The 23,753-nt window shown below is 33.0% G+C and overlaps 1 protein-coding gene across 5 annotated transcripts in view; it reads left to right on the plus strand.

Moving 5' to 3' along the window:
* The first annotated feature begins 6,904 nt into the window (after window positions 1-6,904).
* Window positions 6,905-23,753, plus strand: part of LOC105323609 (tyrosine-protein phosphatase 99A) — a 33,418-nt gene continuing 16,569 nt past the window's right edge. For 2 of the 5 annotated variants that reach the window (XM_011422680.4, XM_066081473.1), the window contains exons 1-16: window positions 6,905-7,060; window positions 7,610-7,739; window positions 11,992-12,486; window positions 13,293-13,416; window positions 14,394-14,569; window positions 14,936-15,117; window positions 15,436-15,550; window positions 15,753-15,950; window positions 16,177-16,272; window positions 16,644-16,816; window positions 17,297-17,423; window positions 18,290-18,304; window positions 19,930-20,019; window positions 21,479-21,580; window positions 22,717-22,831; window positions 23,093-23,199. In XM_011422680.4, coding sequence (XP_011420982.3) covers window positions 7,652-7,739; window positions 11,992-12,486; window positions 13,293-13,416; window positions 14,394-14,569; window positions 14,936-15,117; window positions 15,436-15,550; window positions 15,753-15,950; window positions 16,177-16,272; window positions 16,644-16,816; window positions 17,297-17,423; window positions 18,290-18,304; window positions 19,930-20,019; window positions 21,479-21,580; window positions 22,717-22,831; window positions 23,093-23,199 — 2,203 coding nt within the window. In that variant the 5' untranslated portion in view covers window positions 6,905-7,060; window positions 7,610-7,651. The remainder of the gene's footprint in view (window positions 7,061-7,609; window positions 7,740-11,991; window positions 12,487-13,292; window positions 13,417-14,393; window positions 14,570-14,935; window positions 15,118-15,435; window positions 15,551-15,752; window positions 15,951-16,176; window positions 16,273-16,643; window positions 16,817-17,296; window positions 17,424-18,289; window positions 18,305-19,929; window positions 20,020-21,478; window positions 21,581-22,716; window positions 22,832-23,092; window positions 23,200-23,753) is intronic. The other 3 variants (XM_066081474.1, XM_066081475.1, XM_066081476.1) reach the window with 3 other exon arrangements.

Below are 23,753 nucleotides of genomic sequence, written 5' to 3' on the forward strand. Positions count from 1 at the left end.
AATATCAATGGATAATGACTCATCGCCCCATAATAAAAGATGAGTATTAATTATATGAAAATGATCTAGTTGTAGCAGATTAAGAACAAAATTATTTCTAGCGATTGTATAATTTTTGCATTTGAAGAAAAAATGGTAAGCATCTTCGGGTGATCCACAACGACAATACCGCTTTCTACAATATTTATTTTGTGTAAATCATAATTGAGTATGCAATTGTGTCTTAGCTTAGTATGTATTATGTTTAGCTTGCGCTTACCATGTGTAAAAAAAGACGGAGCTTTAGCTATGTTTTTAGATTTATATAATGAATTCTTAAATCTTTGTATAGAAGTTTCATTTCTTACTCCTATACTTAATGTATTCCACAATTGAATAGTGTCCGGTACAAATGATTTCTTAAATAATTCTGTTCTACACCTAGGTAAACTATAATTTTCAATGTTCCTAGTATACGTTAACACGCAAATTCATTCTTTTTCTAGGTCAACACGTCAAAGTTCAATGCATTTGTTTTTCTATTGAGAGGGTTTTTGCGTTTTTAGCTTGTTCTTGGTTGTCTGAATTTTTTTGCGAACATGATTTCATTAGTCAAACACTTTTATGATGAATTGCAAAAAGTACGAACTCAAAACAAGATGTCATTAACTCTAACTTAATCGCCACACTGGTATAGAAGTGTGATAACTAATATGGCTTAACAGCATAAAAACAATGTGTGAAAATTCAATCACTTACATCTGTTATATTAAAAACGAATTGCGTCCATAGCAGAATAATAACACAAAGTGCGACTGTTCTAAAAATGACTATTTTTTTCCAGTTACGGGGGGGGGGGCATCTTCGCTAGCCAAGGGTTTTCGGTCCACTTTGCTTTTTTGGGGAGCAAAGTGGACCGAAAGGGGAGCAAAGTGGACCGAAAACCCTTGGCTGGCGAAGATGGGGGGGGGGGGGGGGGGGAGCAGGAGATATGTGTTTTCTACAATTGTTTTCTTCAGCGTTAAATTTACAAATCATTAATGGCAATTAACAATTCGTTTTTTTAATCTCTTGATTGCAGTCACAGTGTTGAAAAAAATATTTGCAAACATAATACAATAAACATTACAATAAGACATGCACTGAACACAAAAAAGGCTGCAATGACAATTGGCGCCATTTTTGTGCTGGTACTTTGGGGTAAATTGTTCCAGAGACAAATACCTCTTTTAAAATATATACCCGTGTTTGTGGAAGTCTTGATAAACCGTGTGTTTCCCTCTGTAAATACTATACCAGCACATCGATTTTAGCAATACAGCATATATTGTTAGAAATCTTAAATATATTTTTTCGTGCCTCAAAAATATATTTAAAAGATGATTCTGTCTTCTTCATTTTCATGAATAAAAACATACTGGGGATTCTCAATGTATCAATAAAATAGCATTCAAGTTTTGGGGAAAACGACCAGCTCTAGATACAATATATATAATATATATACATACACATTTAACCCCTATTTACCGTTGGTTTGCGATATAGATTCTAATTCAAGGATTAGATATAGTAATATAGTTACAGAAGTTTTTACTTATAAAATGTTTATTTTAATTGACAAACTGACATTTTTTTTCAACTATGATTACATGTAGAAATTAATCTTACTTCTGTAAACACGTGGAAACTCTGAAGATGAAAACCTCAAATCCAACAAAACCACAGTTTTATGATGGATCGGTCCGGGCCTTGTAAGACATCGATTGATTTTCTTGTTATTAAACGCATTCAATTGTATGAAATAATTAATGGCTAGTTAACTACGGAGATTTCTTCAAAAGTTCGTTGACACTTTTCTGAAATTGGTTAAACTCAACCAAGAAACTTTAAAATAATAGGCAAATTAGTCAGATACAAAAATACATTCACCATTCAAGCTCTTGAAATGTATTGGGTTTTTTTTTTCATTTTACAGCAAATATTCAAATAGAATTCGTAATAGACATTTCATCCTAGGATTTGGTGCTCAGTGATACATAAGGGTGTAAATGTCCGTACAAAAACTAAAGAGCTGCAGATGAATAATTTCAAAAATTGCAACCAAATAATCGTACTTTATTCAAGATGTAGCTATATAGGATATCTGTTTTTGATACTCATTTTGAAAAAATAATGTATAATATAAAAAAAAAAAATTAAAAGTGTTGAAATGAATTATCTTAAAATCTTAGATCAGTGGTGTAAAAAAAAGTTTACTGATATTGGAATTCTCAAAGACTAAAGTTGTTTTTTAAACAGAAGAAAAAACTTAGGTCTTCTTTACATTTTTCTAAGATTCAAACTCACAAGCATTGAAGAGTTACGTTTTCATTTAATTCAAGATGGTCATCTCACAGTAAATTACAAATGTATGCTAATGTAAACCATGCAACAAAATTTGATTAACTAAAAAAAAAAAACTGAAATTTTAAATAATTTATCGTTGATCTCATTCACTCATGTATGTCTCATTTAGCCGACCGAGACTGCAATATGATTCAGTGGAGAGTTAAATTTTATAGCTACTGATTCAAGTTAAGTAGGATTAAGTTTGATTAATTACCTTTACTATAGTTTTGCAATTGATTTTTTGATTGCTTAATTGATTGATTTAATGTAATATTAAAACTTTTACACATTAAAATACCTGTGCAGAATTTACATAACCCATGATGTAAAGGTTATATTTCTCTCACTAGAAACTGTGTAAGTTAACGCAATTCAATTTGAATTAATTTATTTACGGTATATGCAAGGAGAGGCCAAGTTAATTTTTAGACCTCAATTATACCCAATCCCATTGTATTAAAAATATGTTCAAATAAAACTAAATGGGTTCCACTAAAGATAATGCGTATTTTGCAAAAAATGTGACACAAAGCAGCTCGCGACACAAAAAGATTATTATTTTTATAACAACCAGAAATTAGAGGAGGGTCATATAACATAAATAAAATTCAGCAAGATATACTGCATATATTATTTCACATCCTACGTGGTGTCAAAATAAACTGCACCAAACTGCAACGTAATGAATAAGGCTATTCTTCAAAAGTTCTATACAAATAATAATAAGTACTTTCCTTAGTATTTCCGGTCTTGGTACACCCCTATGTTGTCCACACAAGAGAGTATATAAGTTTCTGTACTTTACTTTTTCAATAACATATTTTTGTATGCTGTATTTTGATGCTTACATAGAAAGGTTAGTTTCTATTCTTTACTCATTTATGAATTAGACTTATTTATGCTATCCTATGTTGTTCACAAAAAAATGGTAAGTTTTTTAGGACAGACGTTTTGCATGTTGCTTTATGACGTTCACGCCCATAGAAAGGTTTGTTTCTGTTCTCTTATACTATATTACCAATCAGACTATCGCATGCAATCTTAGTAGTTCACACAGGCAGGGCAAGATTTTGCTTTTTAAATAAGGTGGAAATCAGAATTTTTGCATGGTATTTGCATGTCATATTTTGTTGTTTACGGTTTCTGTTCATTATTTTTTGAAAATAAGGCTATTTTGGGAATCATTCTGTTTAAATATACTTTCTTTTGTTAATTGTTCACACAAGAAGTTTGTTTGTTTTGTTTTTTGTTTATTTGTTTTTGTTTTTGTTTTTTTTTTGGTGGTGGTGGTTGGGGGCTGTTTTGTGTTGCTTTTCGGAGTTTTATTTTTATTTTTTATTTTTGGAGGGGGGGGGGGGCTATTTTTGGAGTCATCTGAAGTTGTTTACACAGGAAAGGTTAGTTTGGGAATCGGGCTTTTTGCATACTATTATAAGTTGTTTACATAGAAATGGTAAGTTTCTGTAATTACTGTTTTTGGAAACGGACTTTTTTTTAGATCCAGTCAAAGTTGTTCACACAGGAATAGGAAGAGATTACTATTTTGGGAATCAGACTTTTTGCATGATATATATCGTATTTATGAGTCTAGCAATACCTAGTAGTCCCTGACCTGTGTAACTATAGAATTAATAAAGTAAAAAATATGTATAGTACAGGTACATACAAACGATATGAAATCAAAGACATGCTGTCGATCATTTTCACTGATCTTTATTTCTAATTTAAATTAAAATGAGCCAAAAAGAGAAATGTCCTGAATTATACATGCATTTTATTAGAACCTTGATACGATGGAATAATATATTGCAATTATAAACGACAAAGAACATTTGACATTTATCTATCAAACAAAATACCTATATTAGTACTTGATCACTTTAAATAGACCGTGTCGATAGTTTTCCAGTATATAAATAAATCACATTATGTCTAGAGCAGCAGCTGCTTTAAAAAAAAAAAAATATAGACTTGCTAGAATTGAATTCAACACAACCTCAGATATCGAAATAGCGTACAGTGATTAGCAAATGAAAAACCAACGAATTCAAAATAAATATTTTAATTTTAACATGGCAGAAAATGGTTGGGTTTCATAATTCCAATGCGGCCATCTATATGATGGCGCCGGATGGTCGTGGCCAATTTTAGACTATACAAATAACCTTAAGAAGAAGCGCTCTAGCTGTATTATGAAAAATGGGGAAAAAATTGAATTATAAGGTTAAAATATATAAAAAATTTCGAAACAAATATTTTTTTTCTAAATAACAGTATATAGAAAAACGAATCGTTTTTAAGAATTTAAGGTAAATCTGATGGTTTCTTTGTTGACTTCCTGGTCTCCTTAAGGGCATTTGATCATATTGTTTAGATGGCAGGGATGGTTAACTTTTCAGAGATGTACATACTGCATTCATCATGCTATGCATATGAAGAATCATATAATACGATCGAAACCAGGAACGTTTATAGACGTCCCTGGTGAAACAAAGAGGAAAAGGGTTAAGTAACGACTGCAAAAGAGCAGTAATTCAAGCTGCTCATGAAATTCTTTGGATTTACCTCCCGTTTCTCGCGTAGAAAGAGCTCTATATAATGTGTACGTGTTGCATGTTATTATATAATAATAGTACGTACGTAAGTACGTTAATATGTATAATAAACTTTATTATAATATTCTTCAGGCTCTATACAGACCATCGGTAGTTTTAAACATTATAATACAAATCCCATACATATTAGCAAATTAAATACGTAAGAGACAATATATATATATACATTAACTGGGATTTTATAATTAAATATTTTTCTAGGATTGATCAAAAAGTAATGTCACAGATGCGATAACATCGTGTAAAATCTGCGTAAAGCGACAAAAATTTGTGCTTTGAGATATCTACATGTAACTATTTCAGTTCAGATCTGAAAATTTTAATGCATTATGATAAATATTTCTGAAGATAATATATTTTGAAGAGCGTGAAGCAGAAGCAAGGATAGTCGCCGCACGCTAGCGACGTCATTTCTAGATCTTTGGCGTTCTGGTAGAATTTCGTAATCTAGTACTCTATAAAAATTGGCCACGATGCTCTATTTTACATTTTTTCCCCATAAAGTATAACTGTTTACTCTTTTTGTAATCGATATGGTAGTATATTGGATATTATTTAATGTGCGATCAGTTTGTCGAGGTCTCTTAGCTTCAAAAAGTCATGAACGTAGCTTTTTGATATAGCTCATGACTTAAGTGTCTACTTTAAACGAATGTCTTCTGTCTATTTGATTTTTTTTTATTAACATGACATATGCTTTTATTAGACATTGGAACCACGTTAAGGGTACCCGTTCACTCCCTCTCAATTTTAGATTGATATGTCAATTCCAGTACATTTTCTAGTGATTTCTATCCATCGAAGCAAAAAATGCCTCGTATCACTATTCGCATATCCAGTCTTTATATTCCTTGATCTAGAGGCAAAAGGGATTGCGTATATATCCGAAATGGATGATAACGTTCTCAAATTTTTTAAAGCAGTTAGAAAAAGTCTATGATATATCTGTTTCAAAATATCGTGTTGTTTGGGTCTTTTTTCAAATTTTAAAACATGTAATTATTACATAAATACAAACCTTTAAAAAGACGTAAATTCATGACGCGTCGATGTCATGTATATATAAACATCAATATCTTAATTGTTACATGGAAGTGTTTAACGAAATTTAATGAAAATTTTACTTCAAATTAGAAATTTGATAAGGAAAATTTCGATGTATTATTTTATACAATACAGCGCCAGTCTGAAACGTGCTGCATAGTTTGACATTACTCTTGTATCAACCTTTGTAAAATTGTCACTTATTTGACGGCATTACTTTTTGTTTCCCACCCATCTCCCACCCACCCTTTTTATCGATCATATTCGCCGCCCCAGTAGGAAATAACCCCCGGCACCCCATTTCCCCCCCAAAAAAAATGTTTGATCTATATTTTACAAAAAATTCTCTCTCTCTCTCTCTCAGTCTTTGAGCGTTTTTGCTATGTATCAATTTAAATGAAATGTATTTTCCAAGGTATTCATTTAATTATGTAAATTCTATTTCGTAGTTCAACAATGAAAATGTTCTTAAATAGGAATAAATTTTGAAATAGGGTACTCGTTCACCCCCCCCCCCCCCCTCCACCGAATTTTACTGTAAACGCCGCAAAAAAAATCAATAAAAAAAAAACCACCTTATATAATATCACTTTGAACGTGTAACCCCCCCCCCCCACTTTAAAGAATAAAAGAAAGACCGTTATAAGAGAAAAAAGCTAAAAAAATAATTAGGAATGTAATAAGACAATATTGAATATAATTATGTACTTTCGAAATTTTTCTGTATGCAGTATACCCTTTTTGATCGACAACTTGTTTTTGGTTTTTTTAAATATCATCAAACACTTTGATAAAGGATTTGTTGTTTTTAAATGGTTAACATCTAAGCTGTTAATTAGATTACTTAATTGATATTAAAAAATGTATGAGGGTCATTTAAAAAAAGAGAAATCTCTGCCGATGGATAAGCTAAAATCTCTTAGGCTAAGATGAATGAGTCACGTGACAGGAAGTTGATATTATGTGCAAATCAAAATGGCGACCATTATGTTGAAGAAAATGAGATATTGTGGAATTAATTCAACAACATGAAGGTAATGAGAGATGATTAACTTTATATAAAGATAGATCAACGTACTATTAACACTGCTGATTCGTAGTTTTCAGTTTTTTGTTTATAATGGATAAAAGTTAGTACAAGACAGAAAAAAGATAAAATTTCAGCTTTTGTAAATGTTCAGGATTTCAGTTTTAAATTGATATTGTCTTTAAAAAAATCTATAAGAAGATAGGGTAAAGAAAGTCCCTTTTGTTTCAGTAATACCATTTACTGATAAAACGGTCAATTACTTAACAGAAGACAATATACCGGCTTTCTATTACAGTGAAGTGCATAGTGGTCCTATCCAGATTACTGATTAATGACCAAAAACTTGGATTATTGATCTTATTTTAAGATTACGAAAATGATATACTCGATTTTTTACAACAAATTCTTTCTCATCAATTGTACTTTTATGATGAAAACATACTTACTGTATTTATCAGCTGTATATATGGTAAAAATGTTGTCATTATGAGGAAACTAATTGTTGTTGTAATGTCAAGATGTCAATAAGATTTGTTTAATCTTTCTTTTTCAGACAGGCATCAAATATAGAGAATATCGGTGAGGAATAAAAACCATGTTTCGGTTTGTGAATAACCATGCAGTGTTTTGCTGGTTCAAGCTACTAGTTATTTGGAACTTTTCAATTCATGGCAATCTGATTGGTAAGTCTTAGAAAAAGCCAGTGAACAGACGCTCCATAACTAAGTTTTCCTTGTTTTAAGTGTATTTTTGAATGCTCATAAGAAGGTCTGTTAAACATATCATATCTATGATATCACATAATAAAGGTGTGTAATGAAATTTACCTAGCAGTTTTCTCACCACAGAATGAATGAAATCTCACCTCATTGTAAACTTGTAAAGGTAATAAATTGTAGTGGGAGGGGATCGTTAAATTTATTACTGATGACATAATCCTTCAGGCCTGTGGCAAGACCAGTGTGATTTAAATGACTAGACTAATTAATTACTTTATGGTACAATAAACTCATTAACAGAAATTTAATCAATGGATTTTCTTGCCATTGATAAATGATTTCCTTTGTATTGATGAATGGTGTTGATACTATTATTTTCATAAAATTTGTGCTTACTTATAATCACAAAAGGTATACATTTTAGATTTTTATAAGAAATAATGGGAGTGAATGTGTTTTATCATATCATCGATCAGAATTTCTGGATTTGTGACGAGATAATATCATGTGGAATGTGCAGTAATAAACTAGCAGACTGCAGACGATATTGGAAATAGAGTTATGCAATATTTGTACAAGAGCAATACAAGGCTAATTGAGCAGTGAACACAGTATTTTCCCCAATAAATGTTTTGTAATAAATGATAAAAAAAAAAAAATTTGTCCAGGGAAAAAGTAGGTTCTAATGCACATGATGCACAAGAAACAGGTTTTCTGATATATGTTTAAACCTATGAGATTTTTTTTGTTAATCTTCAGTCATTTGAAATGATAATTTCAAATAGTAGGTTTATACATATAATAGGTTTTTTTTCCTACTACACATACAAATTACCTTCACTGAGCTCTCTAATTTGACATAAAGTATTTGGGTCAAGTTTATATTTACATGTAATATTATATTCACTGATAAAATTTTATGTGTCGATTGAGTTTCCTCTATTCCTATCTGGGTTTTTTCCTAGTCAATAAAAAACATGAAACACTTCTGCTATCATATTAATGTTATCAGCAATTTTGATCGTTAAAAAAAACACCCTTCCTGATTTTTTCCAAAAAAATCATAAAAACGAATAGATTTATTAATGATATTCATGGCAATATTTTGCCACTTCTTCAATTTTTCAAATGTTTTTTACCAGATAAGTACCGGTATTCCTGAAAATTTAATGCCAGAAGTAACAAAAATAAGTTGAAAGATTTAGTTATTAATGATTAATGAATTAGAAAGACATTTTCTATCATGTCTATTGCATGTGGCATTGTGTTTTAGAGGTTCTTGTAAATTTTAAGACAGTATAATATGTATGTGTTTTAAAAATGCATATTATTTAGGAATTCCTCAGCACTTCAATTCAAGCATTGTCAGTGCATGGCAAATATGTCAGGGGTTCTTTAATACATTAAGATACTCAGGGGCAGATTTCTGTGAAAGCTTCCTGAAATCTTGATCAAGTGTTATATTTAACCAAACAAATAAGATTTACGGCAATACAGCTATTAGCTTGTGTACCTGTTTATGATAGTCGACCATTGTAAAACTCCACAGAGGCCTCAGTGAGACCTTTCAAAGTCTCCTGGTTGTCTAGAGATCTATAACAGGGCTGAATGCAGACAACATCAGGGCTTGACTCAGGGTCCCTACTCGTATGTGACCTGTAGAATATCAGAAAATTGGTGTTAAATGCAGGATCTGAAAAGGCCATTCAACAAGCCTCATTAAGAGACCATTGTTAATTATGACAGTTAAGATCATTTTTTTTTTTCAATTTGAACCTATTTCATTTGAACCCCACTGTCAGAGAAGTAGGTAAACAAGGAATTCTCGAGGTTGATGACAATTATGGACTGTGACAGTGCAGAATTTTGATTTATTATCTGGAGACCATCTCCACACACACACTGCTGTCTGCGACTGAGGGTAGTTTCTTCATTAGTCTGGTCGAGTGTCTTCTTGAAAGTCATACTAAATCTTGAAGGGCACTTGTTTCATGAGAAAAAAAATGATAAGAAAATTTTAAATGCACCTTCCTGTGGTTAATATGATTCATGTGCAAGGCCCAGGGTACATGTGTGCACTATTGCATTCAGTGTGTGTTTTTTAAAGGGATTTTTTTTATTTTTATGTCGTACAGATTAGATAAATTGATTTAAAAAAAAAACCCGAGGGATGAATTACCTAGTATGTTTTTTCAATATAACAAACAAGTCCTCTAACTGATAGACCTGTATTAAAAATCCTTTATTCAGCTTAACTAGGTATTTTTAAGAAGACGAGTCTCTTTTCATGGAAAGGTAATTTACCTATTACACCTAAGTGGGCTCTCATTGTTGTCATTTCTCGCCAGGTGTGGTAGATAATTACAAGTGCACTCGCCATGAATTGTCCCTGTCACACGACGCCACGGTAAGGTGTCACTGAACCATTCAGACATTGCAGCTAGCAGCATTCCTGTGGTTTCTACCATTACTGAAGTTACAGCTAATGTAAACAAATACTGTCTTCTCTTTTCATGCAACCGATTTCAACTTTTATCTTGGGTTTCGTACCAAGTTAGTGGTAATAGTGTAGGCAAAAAGAAATGTTTTTTTTCTCTTTTTCCTTATCTAATGTATATATATACCTACACGATGTTTAATTCCTAAGCTTTGATATCAAAAGAAAGGCTGGTGTTAGTTACACCTATGGTTGTTATTTTGAAAGACACCCTGGTAATGGCCTTTCTTCTGTCACACTATCTCTCTGTTTTATGAATGGGTCTTTTGCCGAGTAATTGTGAACATTAGATGATTACTGGTAAAGGAAAAAAATGGATATAGATTAGGGTAGAGGAACTATTACAAGCTAAGAAAAAATCCACATGTAGACTTTTCCCTATAAAGCTGATTGTGGGGCTAAAGTTCTGGAAAAGTGATGGGGATGATCAATGAAATAGCAAGAGTGTTGTTTTTTTTTAATAAGTTCAGAAAATCGACACATGGCCTTAATTTATATTGCACGCTTCTTGGCCATGTGGAATGTTTCAAGCAGATTTCATGAGGCATTTGAAAAGTAAAAAGCTGTCTGTTCATCAATGAGTTGTAAGGAAGATAGTAGACCTGGCATGAATTTAATTCCTTCTGTAAATCTTGGCAATATTTACACCAACATTGCAGCATACATCAATGGACGTGAGTCTAGCCTCAGAACATTCACCATTTTCAAGGTGGAAAAGTATACTCGTGAATTAATTATCAGTTTGTACGTGTCAGCTATGATTGATCTCAAAGAAATCATGGCTGCAGACTTAATTTGTTCTGAGCTCGTGAGGAAGTAGAGTCTCGTGTAAGACAAGGGGGATATTGATCTGGAGGATCAGCGTGTGAAGAGTGGGGGGATTAATACTGCCGAGAGTCTTCAGAGCCATAATGCAAGCGACCTACAAACCCATTTATAGACTCTCTCATTAACCAAGGCCATACATTTGGACCTTGTAATTGAGTGACCTGTAAGATTTTCTTCCTGCAGGCTATAAGGGAAATAAAAGACCCTGTGGACTAGTGAGTCATTAATGATTTTGGGGGGATATAAAGTCAATTAGACCTGGAGCAATGACAAGGTGTCCCTGGCTGAACTCTTCACCCAGGCTTTTGTATTGATTGCTTGGACCTGAGCATTGTAATACAAAGAGATAGTGGTCTTCATCTCTCTCTATCTCACTCAGATGTTTACAGTTGCTAAGGGTATTAAGTGCATGATCAAGGTATTATTTTACCCGGAGTTAGGGGATGATGTGTCTTTAATATATCGTCACAGAATGCATTAGGAAGTTACATGCATCAGTGTGGGATTGTCTGATGAAACAAAATATATTGTAGGATAGGCATCTGTAGAGTCTGTGTGTGGCTGATATATTAGATCTGTAGGGTTTATGATCAAATCATTTTACCCACAGTATGAACATGATCCAATCTGCATAATGAAGTGCAATATGACCTTTAATACTGTATATTAATCTTAATTAGTATACATCATAAATACTTAACCCCTTCAATTGCTGTCACAATAAAATATGTATAATAATGTTAAAACTATCATTCATCCATCAAATTAAATGATGATGATTCATGTTATTAAAATTATTACATGAAGACTTTAAAATGGCATCTTGTCCGAGAAATACATGCTGGTTACTTTAACATGTGTAATGTATTTTTTGATAATTTTCTATTTCAGTTCAGGGTCAGATTATCACCACCCAGACATCAGATAATGCCAGTGACATTCCCACCTCTTCCCCCACCCCCTCCCCCACCGGCCCCACCACTAAACAGGTCACCACGGAGGCAGCCACGACACCACAGCTCAGCCCCCAGACCACCGCCCCACCGCTGAACATTGTGTTCGGACAGGTGGGTAAGAACGCCTCCGTGCCCTGCTTTATCGACGCCCTGGACAGGTATCCAGACAAGATGTTCTCCACCACCTGGAAGAGGAACCAGATGTTCATCGCCAACGCCGGCATGGATCCTGACGGGAACTTGTCGCTGACATATCTGGATGAGGGGCTGAAGAAGAAGTTCCAGGTTAAGGAGGATTACAGCCTGATGGTGACAGAGCTGGAGATGAAGGACTCGTCTAACTTTACCTGCACTGTCATCAAGTTTCAGACGGATCAGCGCCTGGTTCATGATGTCATCTACACCAATGTAACCTACCTGCTGGTGCAAGGTCAGAGAACATCAATTGTCACTAAAGCACAGTATTTGCACCTATAAAAAGTTTTTTTAAGGTCAAGATGTATTAAAGGTTCCAGGCTGTCTTTTTGGTGCTAGAACCATTATGACGTCATAATTGATTTGATGAATCTTTTCCCGTATTATATGGCTTTAAAGGAATTATGTAGAAGATAGAACAATATTTTGATATGATATATTTAATCATGGGAAAAGTAGTCCTGGTACCTGTATTCAATTTGACATCATTTTAAAAAGGAGGTCAAGAGTTTGTTTAATACAGTTTTTGGAGAGGCTGTAGGCATTCTAGATATATTTCATTAGTCAAAAATGGACAAAACTCAGAGATTTGTTACTTTTATCCTTCATATTTCATAGAAAATGGTTGTTTAAAACATGATTTTTCATTGTGTCTGCCAAAAATTTAAGCCCGGTACACCATATGAGACAAAGATATTGTTATGAAGCATCATTGAAAGAATTTATATCTTGAATTTCATAAACCTGTAGGCACCTTTCATTTTCTAGATCGTGAAACTCACAAAAAGAACATTTGTTAATAATGATCAAATAGTAAGACAATTTTTTCAAGTAACACCTCATTGTCAGTTACCCAGTAGTTGTTGAAGAAGAGATGTTTATTTGAGGATTTCAACTTAGCTGACATTTTAGCATGTACAAGTACTTTCTTTTATATAGTAACTTATCATTGAATACCAATATATGACAAAAACCAATATTCAGTCTATATATGGCAGGCATATTGATTTAAATTACCATTTTTTTTCTTGTATTTTGCAGATGTGCCTTCTCCCCCTGGGCGCCCCAGCATTCTAGAGAAATCCTCCCGCATGGCCAAAATCAGCTGGCCGCCCAGTATGGCCGACAACAACAGTCCCATAATGTATTACTCTGTCAGCGTCTTGTAAGTCATTCAACAAATTGTTACATTTGCCGCTGAACAAAGAGTTGAGACTATTGTCTATTTGTTGTTCTAAGAAATAATGCATCATTTCAAAAGTTGCATCCAGATTCTTTTAACATGGTTCTGGCTATGTTGAAAATAATTAACATATTCATTCTTTTGTTTTGTTGGTTAAACTGTGGTGTGAGTTTATTCATGATGCAGTTCAAATTTTGTATGGAAAAGGAAAACACCTCAAAATGGAAATTGCCAGCAAAAACAGAATTTAAAGATAGCATTTAGAATGCAATAAAAGAATTTTATCCAAGTTAGCATATTATAACATTATGAGATTGGAAAGAAAAGTATGATGAACGTTAGTGTGTCATCTCTCAGTAGCAATCACAGTAAGCTGGTGCCAGAATGCTGTAATGCTGCATGTTTTATAACCATAATTTCATAGTAACTAAGCATGTGATTTATGATGTCATTATCGACAGAACTTTGCAATTTCATGGCTGTTGTCACCGTTCCTCTGGAGCCACATGGTAATCAGAATAAAGCGCCGCTTATCTGACATGTCTATATGTGATTAACAGCATCTTTTTCTGAGGTGGTGCCAAATATTAACTTTTCATCCTAGGTGGTGCCAATAACTTTTCAATCCAAAAGCCATTCTGTAACCAAGAGTGATAATGTTGACTAATATAAATTTTTATTATGTGCTTGATTCTATTATAGTCATACTTCGTTATCTCAAACAAGATGGGACTATTTGAAAATTTTGAGTGTAAAATAATTAAAAAATAAGTGGTTTTGACTTACAAATCACTTTGACATATCCATCGTATTCGAGATTTCAGTGTTCGAGATATCGAAGTTTAACTGTAGTTATATTCTTTTACAACTACTGCTTGTTTCAGACTTAAATTTGATTTCAATTTGATTTTCAAATTATTTACTTGATGACTTTGAAAATTGTAATGTGATTATTTTAGGAATGACAATGGAGTCAAGGTAAAACAAGTGTCTGTTTTCACCAATGAGAATCCGTCGGCTGTGTTAACTGATCTCCAGCCCTATAAAGCATACCAGATCACAGTCTCTGCTGTAAACAATATAGGAACCAGTTTAGAGAGTCAGCCAAGTGATATTTTCTACACCAATTCAGAGGGTGAGAGCAATTTTAAGTGTCATAAAGTATTGTAATGCGGTTACTATGTATAGTATGCTTTATTTTGTCTATAACTCGGCTGCATCATTAATAGGAATACTTTAATACAATGTCTGAATTTTAATGTGGTGATATTTCATATGATATTGACGTATAATAAATTTGCCAAAAGCAGGTTTCAAAATTATATCCTAAATTTCAATTTCAAATTGACCCACTAAAATTTGTCCAGAATTGGGAGAGAAAAGAATGAAAAACTCAAATTAAGTCAGAATAATGATAGTAATAAATGTGTTTTCTTTTAATTGGTTAAAGTAAGATTCTCATAGTAAACATATCTTGATTTGTCTCCCTTCCTTCCTCTAGTTCCTGAAGCCCCTCCCCAGCATTTGGTGGCTACCAGTAATGTCAGCAGTCGGATCCACCTCTCCTGGGACCCCCCACCCCCAGATAAGCACCACGGTAAGCTGGAGGGGTATAGGATCCAGTACATATCACAGAGGGACCTCATCAACAGAGTCATCACACTGGAGGATCCAACCAAAACTGTAGGTGTAACATAAACTTTAAGGAAGATTATTTTATAAATAATGATTTTTAGTCGAAAAATTCAAAAAATTATGTGACAGACACTTCAGGTTAATTTATATAGCAAGTTAAAAGGGACATAGGGCATTCCTTGATGGCCTTTCTTTATTTTGAATTAAAAATGAAGTACCCGGTAAGTCGTAAATAAAATTTTTATCATTATGGCAGAATTTGCCCAAAGTGGCAGTGTGTGAGAATTTAAACATGAATCTTTTTTGGACTTAAAGAGCATAAAATTTCATCTGATATCAATATGCAATTTTGTTTGACTTTCACAGAAAATCACCCTGTTTGGACTTCAACCATTTGAGGAGTATGAAGTAGCAGTGTTAGCCTTCAACAGCGTAGGTGAAGGACCGGCTGTCAAAAAGCTGATCCGAACCGCAGAAGGAAGTAAGATATATTTACAGTACTCTTATACAGATCACCAGTAGAAAGTATAAGACTTGGCTTTGTGATGTGAATTTTAATCACACCTGTATTATTGTACATAAAAGACCAGTAGAAAAGTATATATCTTAGTTGTGTTAAATTTTTTTTACATCTGCAATTTTGTACATAGCTATATAAAATCACACTTGAATATTTCTGCTAGTTCCAGGCAAGCCCCTGATGATCCACACCAATGAGCAGCCCAAGTCGACTTCCTTCAGCGTCAAGTGGCTGGCTCCGGAGAGAGTTAACGGACACATCATGAGTTACGAGTTACGCTGGCAGCACGACAATGTCACCAAGACCAAGGTCATCTCTAAATATCTCAACAACCCCATGCAGGAACAAGTCACCAATCTCAGTAAGTCCCAAGGCCGTTCTAAGAAATTAATGCTATTTGATTGAAAAGTTTGTTTCTAGTTGGAATGTTTTAGCCTTATGTTAATTAGAATCACTTTGTTAAACAACACCGGCTTCAAAGATGATAGTTTATGTAAAAATTTCTTTGTATTCTATTCTTATGTATTCTGTTTAATTGTCTAGTACCTAATGCTAAGGATTGCATATGATTTGTTTTATTTTTACAGAGCCATTTACCCAGTACAGAGTACAAGTAAGGGCCATAACTGGAGGAGGAAAGGGGGACTTCAGTGATGTATACCCTGTCTACACTGATGTTGCTGGTAAGAATGATAAACAAAAGGATAAAAGAATATTTTATTTCTAGATCATTTATTAGCTGGAATGGGAGGTCAATTGATTCAGGTATTGCTTATAACTCCATGTTTAACATGTTAATGCTTCGTCATTATGACGATGGAATTGATAAAAAAAAAATGGAAACAAAATAAGGTATTCATTATGGATGTACATGATTTTACAGTGAGGCATGTGTCCAGAAATACTAATCTTGTGAATACTTTTTTCACAAATACTTGTTTATCATAGACTTACTTTGATATATGATTTTTTATGTCTCTGTATTTTGAACTTATACATGAGGTGGTATGTTTGTATGTTACATGTTCTACATTCTGATGTGGAATGCCTGTAGGTCCCAGCCCCCCAGAGATCACCAACCTGACAGTGCTGGGGTCGCGGAGTATCTACCTGGCCTGGGAGGCCCCCAAACAGTTCTACCGCACCATCGACCACTACTACATTGAGATCAGGGACACCAGTACTAACCTGAAACAGAGGAGAGCTCTCGAAAACAACGAACGGGAGGTTAGCTTCAACTCTTATGTAATCAAATACAGGGTCAATCGCCATGATTGTAGATTTCAAAGCATTTATCTTCAGAGATTTCTTATACTGTCAGCTGTTGAGTTAAAAAGTAATCAATCTCGTAAAGACTGCAGTTATGATATGACGTATACGCTTGTACATATTGAGGGTATTATCATTAGAAAATACATGTATCAGATGAGTGTATGTGGTACTCAATGTGTTTATGTAGTGAATACTGTAAATTCCATGTAAAATCGTGAAAATCACATCTCGCAAATTTTAAAAACTTGCTTATAAGATTGGACAGATTAAACTAAATGAAACCGTGATTAAAATGAGGCATTGACCGCATTGTAGATTTCATATTCTTGGGATTTGATGCAAAACAGTTGAATCATGGAATTAAATATTTGAGTATTATAAGAAATCAACATTAAATGTATCTCAAATAATGTATGATGTTATGTTCTATTACAGACAATTGTGACTGGGTTACCCACCAATGCTGGATATTCCCTCCACATTGCTGGAGTGACCAAAAGCCTACATTCCAACATGCACTACATCGGGGAATTCTCTAAACCTTGGACGTTCATCTTATATGGTAAGAAAGACTCTCTATAGTCTGTTTAATCTGTAGTTTAACTTCTGTACCACCAGACCATTTAGTACCCAGAACACCGATATCTAAATAGTCGGAATATTATCGCTATGACTGTATACAGGGTTATTTTTGCCCCTTGTGTTTTTTTTGCCCTTCTTTACTTGCAAATGGTTTTGCCCCATCTTAAATTCGCCCAGACAGTTGTGTATAAAGTGAAAAAAATTGAGACATTAAAATTTTCCCAGTCTTTAAAATTCATCCAGACAACGAGGGCGAAAGGGGCGAACATAAAACAGGGCCAAATATTTCCCAGTATACAGTATATCATGTATTCTTTGTTCAATCATACTGATCATTTTATTATTATAATAAGATATAAGATTACATTGAAATTAACGGAAATGTGGTTTTTACGTAGCATTATGAAAAAGGTGGGTGGTTTTTTTTTGTCATGCAAGCTATGGATGATCTCTACAAGAAAACTTTTATATTGATCCACTTTAATTTGCATTTTGTCAGAATTTGATACTTTGTCGATCAAAAAAACCATCTGTTTGATAAAGATAAAATGACCTGTTTTTCTTACAATGAATCATTTGTGCATGTTCTTGCTTAAAAATGCTTGCAATATTTACCAGGTTCTGGAAATACTGTTTTGTCAAAATTTCTGTTAGAAATTAAGGACTTAAGACATCGCATGAGAAACTTTGACATCTTTCTGAATATTTACTTTGTTCTGAATTCCGCTTGAAAAATAAAATAATCAGATATGTTTAGATGATATCTGACAGTGTATTTCTATGCAATGCTGAAACTATCTACCAGTAATCAGCTTTATGAACCAATTCCCTGTGTTTTCTGTATAGACTTTTCAGAGGATGGTGAGAAAAATACTTTTCATACTTTGAAGGCTTAGTTACATTTTCTTTTGCATGGTATTAATTTAAAACAGTGATTTTATTTTTATTTTTCATGTATGTACTGTACATAACAGCTGACTTGTTTTTAATGTTGATACATATGGTGTAAATATGGACATATGTACATGTAGTTTAGAGTCACTTAAATCACTGATAAAATGTAAATCTATATTGTGTGTTTGATATTCACTAGTGTAACCCCCCAGGTTTGGGTGCATTGTGGTAGTACGATATTTACTATACAGTATATTCACTTTCTCACTGATCTTTAATGTAGGGATCTTCATGGCACATTTTGATTGGGAAGGATATCTAGAAATGTTGATATTGTGAAAATATTTGGTAATTATTTCTTAAAATCTGGTTTTTTAGAAGAAAATTGTACCATTTTTCACAAAATTGACCACCTTATCCTAAGGCCCATAAAATTTGCCAAATTTTATCCCATTGAATTATCAAATTCGTAAAACTTGTAAAAAAAAAAAAAAAAAAAGTAATAATTTTCTTTTGTGAAAATGCAGTGTTTTCATACAGAATGCAGCTATTTATGCATTTTTGTGAACAGACTTTTGGTAGGAATTAAAACAGCAAATACACATTCTAGTATAAGATTGGCAGTTCTAGTGCTTAAATATTTAAATTAGAGAATAACATGTTTTTACATATATACTATATATATTTTTTTACTTACTTTAAAATACATGTAGCCTAACATTTTTGTTTGACATGTGTATTGTTGTATATTTATACATAGCTTTTGAATTATTATTAGAGGTAAAATTTGTATGTTTATGTGTAGATGATTTATCATTTAATTAACTCCTGTGGGTATTTGTATATTTTGGGAGTCATGTAATATTACAAGTATATAAACCTATCAATTTAATATACCAAGCGGACATAAATTAATGTCGATATCAATGATGCTTTGATACCTTTTATTTGGCAATGTAAAGATTTTCTGTATTTGATTTCTTCATATGTAATTAGATAAATGTTTGACATCAGTATATTAACAAGTGAAATGGTACACCAAACCATGTAAAAGTCATGTACACACCAAATGCACATACTCTGATCATTTTACTGGTCAAAACAGCAGGAGTAATGAAGGTCTAACGTACATGTAAGTAGTATTTGAAATGATTACATTTTTTTGTCCCAAAATATAGTCATTTAGAATATATATTATTTAACATTACAATATACATGTACATAGGACATCTATATTACTTATGCATATGTATAAAAAAAAAGAAACTTTTCATAAATAGCAAAATAATTCTATTTGGGACAATCTTGTCTGAGAATTTTCTTTAAAGAAGGTCAACACTGCTTATGTTATTCTGTTAAGTGATGCACCAAGGGTTACAGTTCTAAGCATTTCATATGTATTACGTATAATGATAACTAGATAAGCAGGTACATATAAGACTATTAATGTGGGTGTAGAACCCATCAATATAGCCATACTGATGCAGAAATCAAAGTACCGTAGTCACAGTACTGTGGATGTGGACATTGGTTTGGTGTACCATTGATTCTATGTCTGTCTGTGTATTGACACCTGTCTGTTGATTTGACAGTACCCCTCAGCAATAGGTCCAGGAGCATTTTATCCTTTGCTAACATGTCCTCCACGGCTGCAGTGACTCATGAGTATTATAACGAGCCAGGTGATACATGCTGATAATCCATCGCTGTTGTCCTTGTCGCCTCTGCCTTATTCTGTTTGCTGTTTGTTTGTTTAGATGACAGAGAAGAGAAATGTGTAAAATCATTCTTATCACGTTGGGATTTTGAATTTATTGTTTTTTTAGTAGATCATCAATAAACTAAGATATCCTTATAGAAAAAAAAAAGAACTCTTTAAATGACGTATTGCATATTTTTAAATTGGAATATGTCTTTCATGCGAAACTTAAATTTGTAAAATAACTAAGCATTGTTTGATGATAACTTCTTCAAGTATTGGAATAGTTTTATAACCTTGGGGGCCTGATCTCTATGAAATATAAGATGATTTTACAGAACTTGTAATGGCTACTATTTGTTTTGTTACAGTAATCAGTATACATTCAAGATGATATTTATTTTCTGTAGGAATGCGATGATTTTTGGTTGCTGTTAATACTTGCAATGAGTTCATTTTGATCAGAGTGTATTCTTGTTTTATTTTAATACAAAGATGCTGTGCCACTATTCAGTTCAGATTTGTATTTGTGACAAAGTTGAATTGATGCTTGCTTCCTACATTTGTTTATTCTTAGGGAAAAAAAAATTAGGCACTGTCGTTCTTTCCATATTTGCAATACCAAAATGTACTCTGTGTAACGCTTGAAGAGCCTACTACATTTTGGTGAAGTTTTATTTCTAAAAAAAAAAAAAGGATAATCAATCCCGTAATACAAGGGCTGTTCTGAAATTAATGACACACTCTATTTATTCTCCATCTAATGAATGGAATCTTGTCTATCTGTCTTTCCTTTTGTCTATCTTTCTATTCAATAGACAGTTCATGTTTTTTCTGTCTGTCTGTCTGAAAAATGTCTTTTTGTCAATCTGCTGGCATCTCTCTTTATCTCAGTAGTGTTGATAAAAAATGTTAAAACTTTATAGTACTGGTTTATATTATGAGAAAGTTCAGAGAAACTTCTTTCTTGCACTCTACAAGTACAATTGTACTAATATGGAGTGCCAAATGAAGAAATATTTTTTTTCAAAAAATGAAGCAAGTCTTCAATAATGACAGTTTTTTGATGAAATTCTTATCAATTAATGATTTAGGTAGAATAGCAACAGCATGCTTTCTTGAAGCAATGCATACATGTGTTTATAAGCCTAATTTAATTTAAATGATATATAACATATATGGTCATTAAATCAAAGCTGCATATGTTTTGTGTCTGCTAGTTGCCATTTCCATGTAATTTCATTTATAGTTTAAAACTGCACTGGGTGGATTTGCTTTTAATAAGAACTTCATCATCTCTTTCATCATATTAAGCTTAACTAATATGAATTATTTATATCATGCTTTTTCAAACTGTACAGTAATCATGTCATTCATTATAATTAACAATTCATCTCTCGCATATCATCAGGGTTTTACATGTACTAACATGTATTTTTCAGAAACGAAAGCAGTGCAGAAAAATTGGGCAGGCAATCAATCGCTTGTCAATTTCACTTCTTTCCCAACACGCCCACCTGAAATTCAGGAACCAATCATGGAAGGTGATTGTGCAACAAATAATTATATAAAATTGGATGTTTTGAAACAACATAGAATTCTTTTTGTTGTGTTTAGGACACCCCCTTTTCTTTTTAGTAATAACAGTATTTTAGTAGTTTTGTTTTATATGTTTTGCATGCTGATTCTTGATTTAAGCACATTTATTTCTCTCTATGATAAAATTCTCAAAACGATTGTTCTTTTGATATTGTACAAAATCAAATAACTTGAAAAAATTTGATAGTTCTGGACCATAATTGTTTTATGCAGATGCATGCAGTTGAAGATTAAGAAATTAATGATATTAAAATTTTTTTTTAGAGAAGTGAATTGATACTGTAAATTCCTAATATTTCGCGAGTATTTAATTCCGCTGTTTTGTATCAAATCGCGAGAATATAAAATAACGAACGCGGAACTTTTATCTTTTTTTCTACAGTTCTCAACTCTAAGAAAAATAATGCAGAGATTTTTAAATTTGCAAAGGGTACCTCTCGCGATTTTATGCTGATATTAATTCCTCGCGTTTAATTAGGAATCTACAGTAATTAACACATCACTGTCATCAGCTCTGTATAGTTTATATGCCTTTATGTCTGTATATTGCATGCTGTTATCATGTAGTACCACTCTCTGTTCACATGCTAGAAATCATGTAGTTTCACTTCACCATGTATTTCACATGCTAGAAATCATGTTTCACTTCACTTTATATTTCACATGCTAAACGTCATGTAGTTTCCCTCATAGTTATAATCTCACATCATTTATCAACAATATGTAACCTTGTATTCCTGTAAAATACCCCAATCACTTCATACTTCATCCTTTTAATTTCCTAACTAAAGGTTGTTATCTTAATTATGAAATGAATGTACACATATTAGCCACTGTTGAGCAATTTGTACACTCAGACCAATGGAATATGCCAAAAAACCGAAAACTTCTTTTGTGACTATAGAGCATGTGTTCTATAACAGATACACTTTTACTCGCATGTATGTAAACTATATCCACAAGTTGAATAATATACTTGTGTGCAGGTTTGTAAAATAATTATTGTAAAATGATTGCCGGTTTCTTATCCAGTTACAGATCTACACAAACCTTTAGATTTATATACATCTAAACCTTTCAGATCCAACCGCCGTGAACCAAGCGGAAACAGAAGTGGTGAATGCTGGGATAGTGGCAGGGGTCGTCTGTACGATCGTGTTCATTCTGCTGGCTGTACTAGGCTTCATTGGATGCAGGTAACAATGAAATAAACCAAAAGTCTGGATAATGATTACACTGATTTATCTTTTGTATTTTTCATTTAAAATTGAAAGTTATTTCAAACACATTCAAGGAAAATTAAAAATAAGAAAAAGATGTTTTTTCATCTGTTCTTGAAATGAAATTAAATCAACTACCTGGCATCAACGCCTTTATTTTTAGACAGCAATGCTTTACTTGCTTTGTTTTATGTGTCAGTACGTTGATTTTTTCAATGCACCACCTGACCTTTGTAGGTCCCTGACTTGTAGAAAATATTACCAAGCAGCGTACAACTACCTGGCTGTTCCAACAAACAACAACTCGCCCCCGTCTACTGTTATAGTAGTGCCTGACGCTTCAGGTGGGTCTCACTGAAAAATTGTCCTTCCATCATTCTTTTCATCCAGCCTTCGGCATATTGGAGTATCAAGTAGCATTGTTTCCTGGCTATTATGCTCGGGATCACCATTCAAAAAAAGCTAAAAACCTACCTGGAAGTGGCGTCACATACCGTATAAATAGTGCCTCCATTGTGATAAACACATATTTTTTCTGGCGACATCGGGACATGAGCCCTTGTCGGTTATATGGTTATTGCGGTGTTAATAAATTTTCTATGACGTGGTCTTAGTTCCAAGGTTTGTAAAGCCTTTGAAAACGAATTAAATCTACCAATGACGAAGTCTTGGTTTGAAAGGATTGATAATCCGTGCATTTCGTTTTACACATGGTTCATGTGGTTTTACAACTCAAGTTGTACAATACACGTTGTGTATTTGTTGAATGCACGATAAGAACACGCTGTGTTCAGAATCTTGTCGTGAATATATTTTATATCGCAAGTTTTACAGTACACATTGTGTATTGGTTGATAGTACGTTTATAAAACACGTTGTGTTCAGAATTTGGACTATA

The sequence above is a fragment of the Magallana gigas genome, chromosome 4 (genome assembly GCF_963853765.1).
Source record: "Magallana gigas chromosome 4, xbMagGiga1.1, whole genome shotgun sequence".
Taxonomy (NCBI): Eukaryota; Metazoa; Mollusca; class Bivalvia; order Ostreida; family Ostreidae; genus Magallana; species Magallana gigas.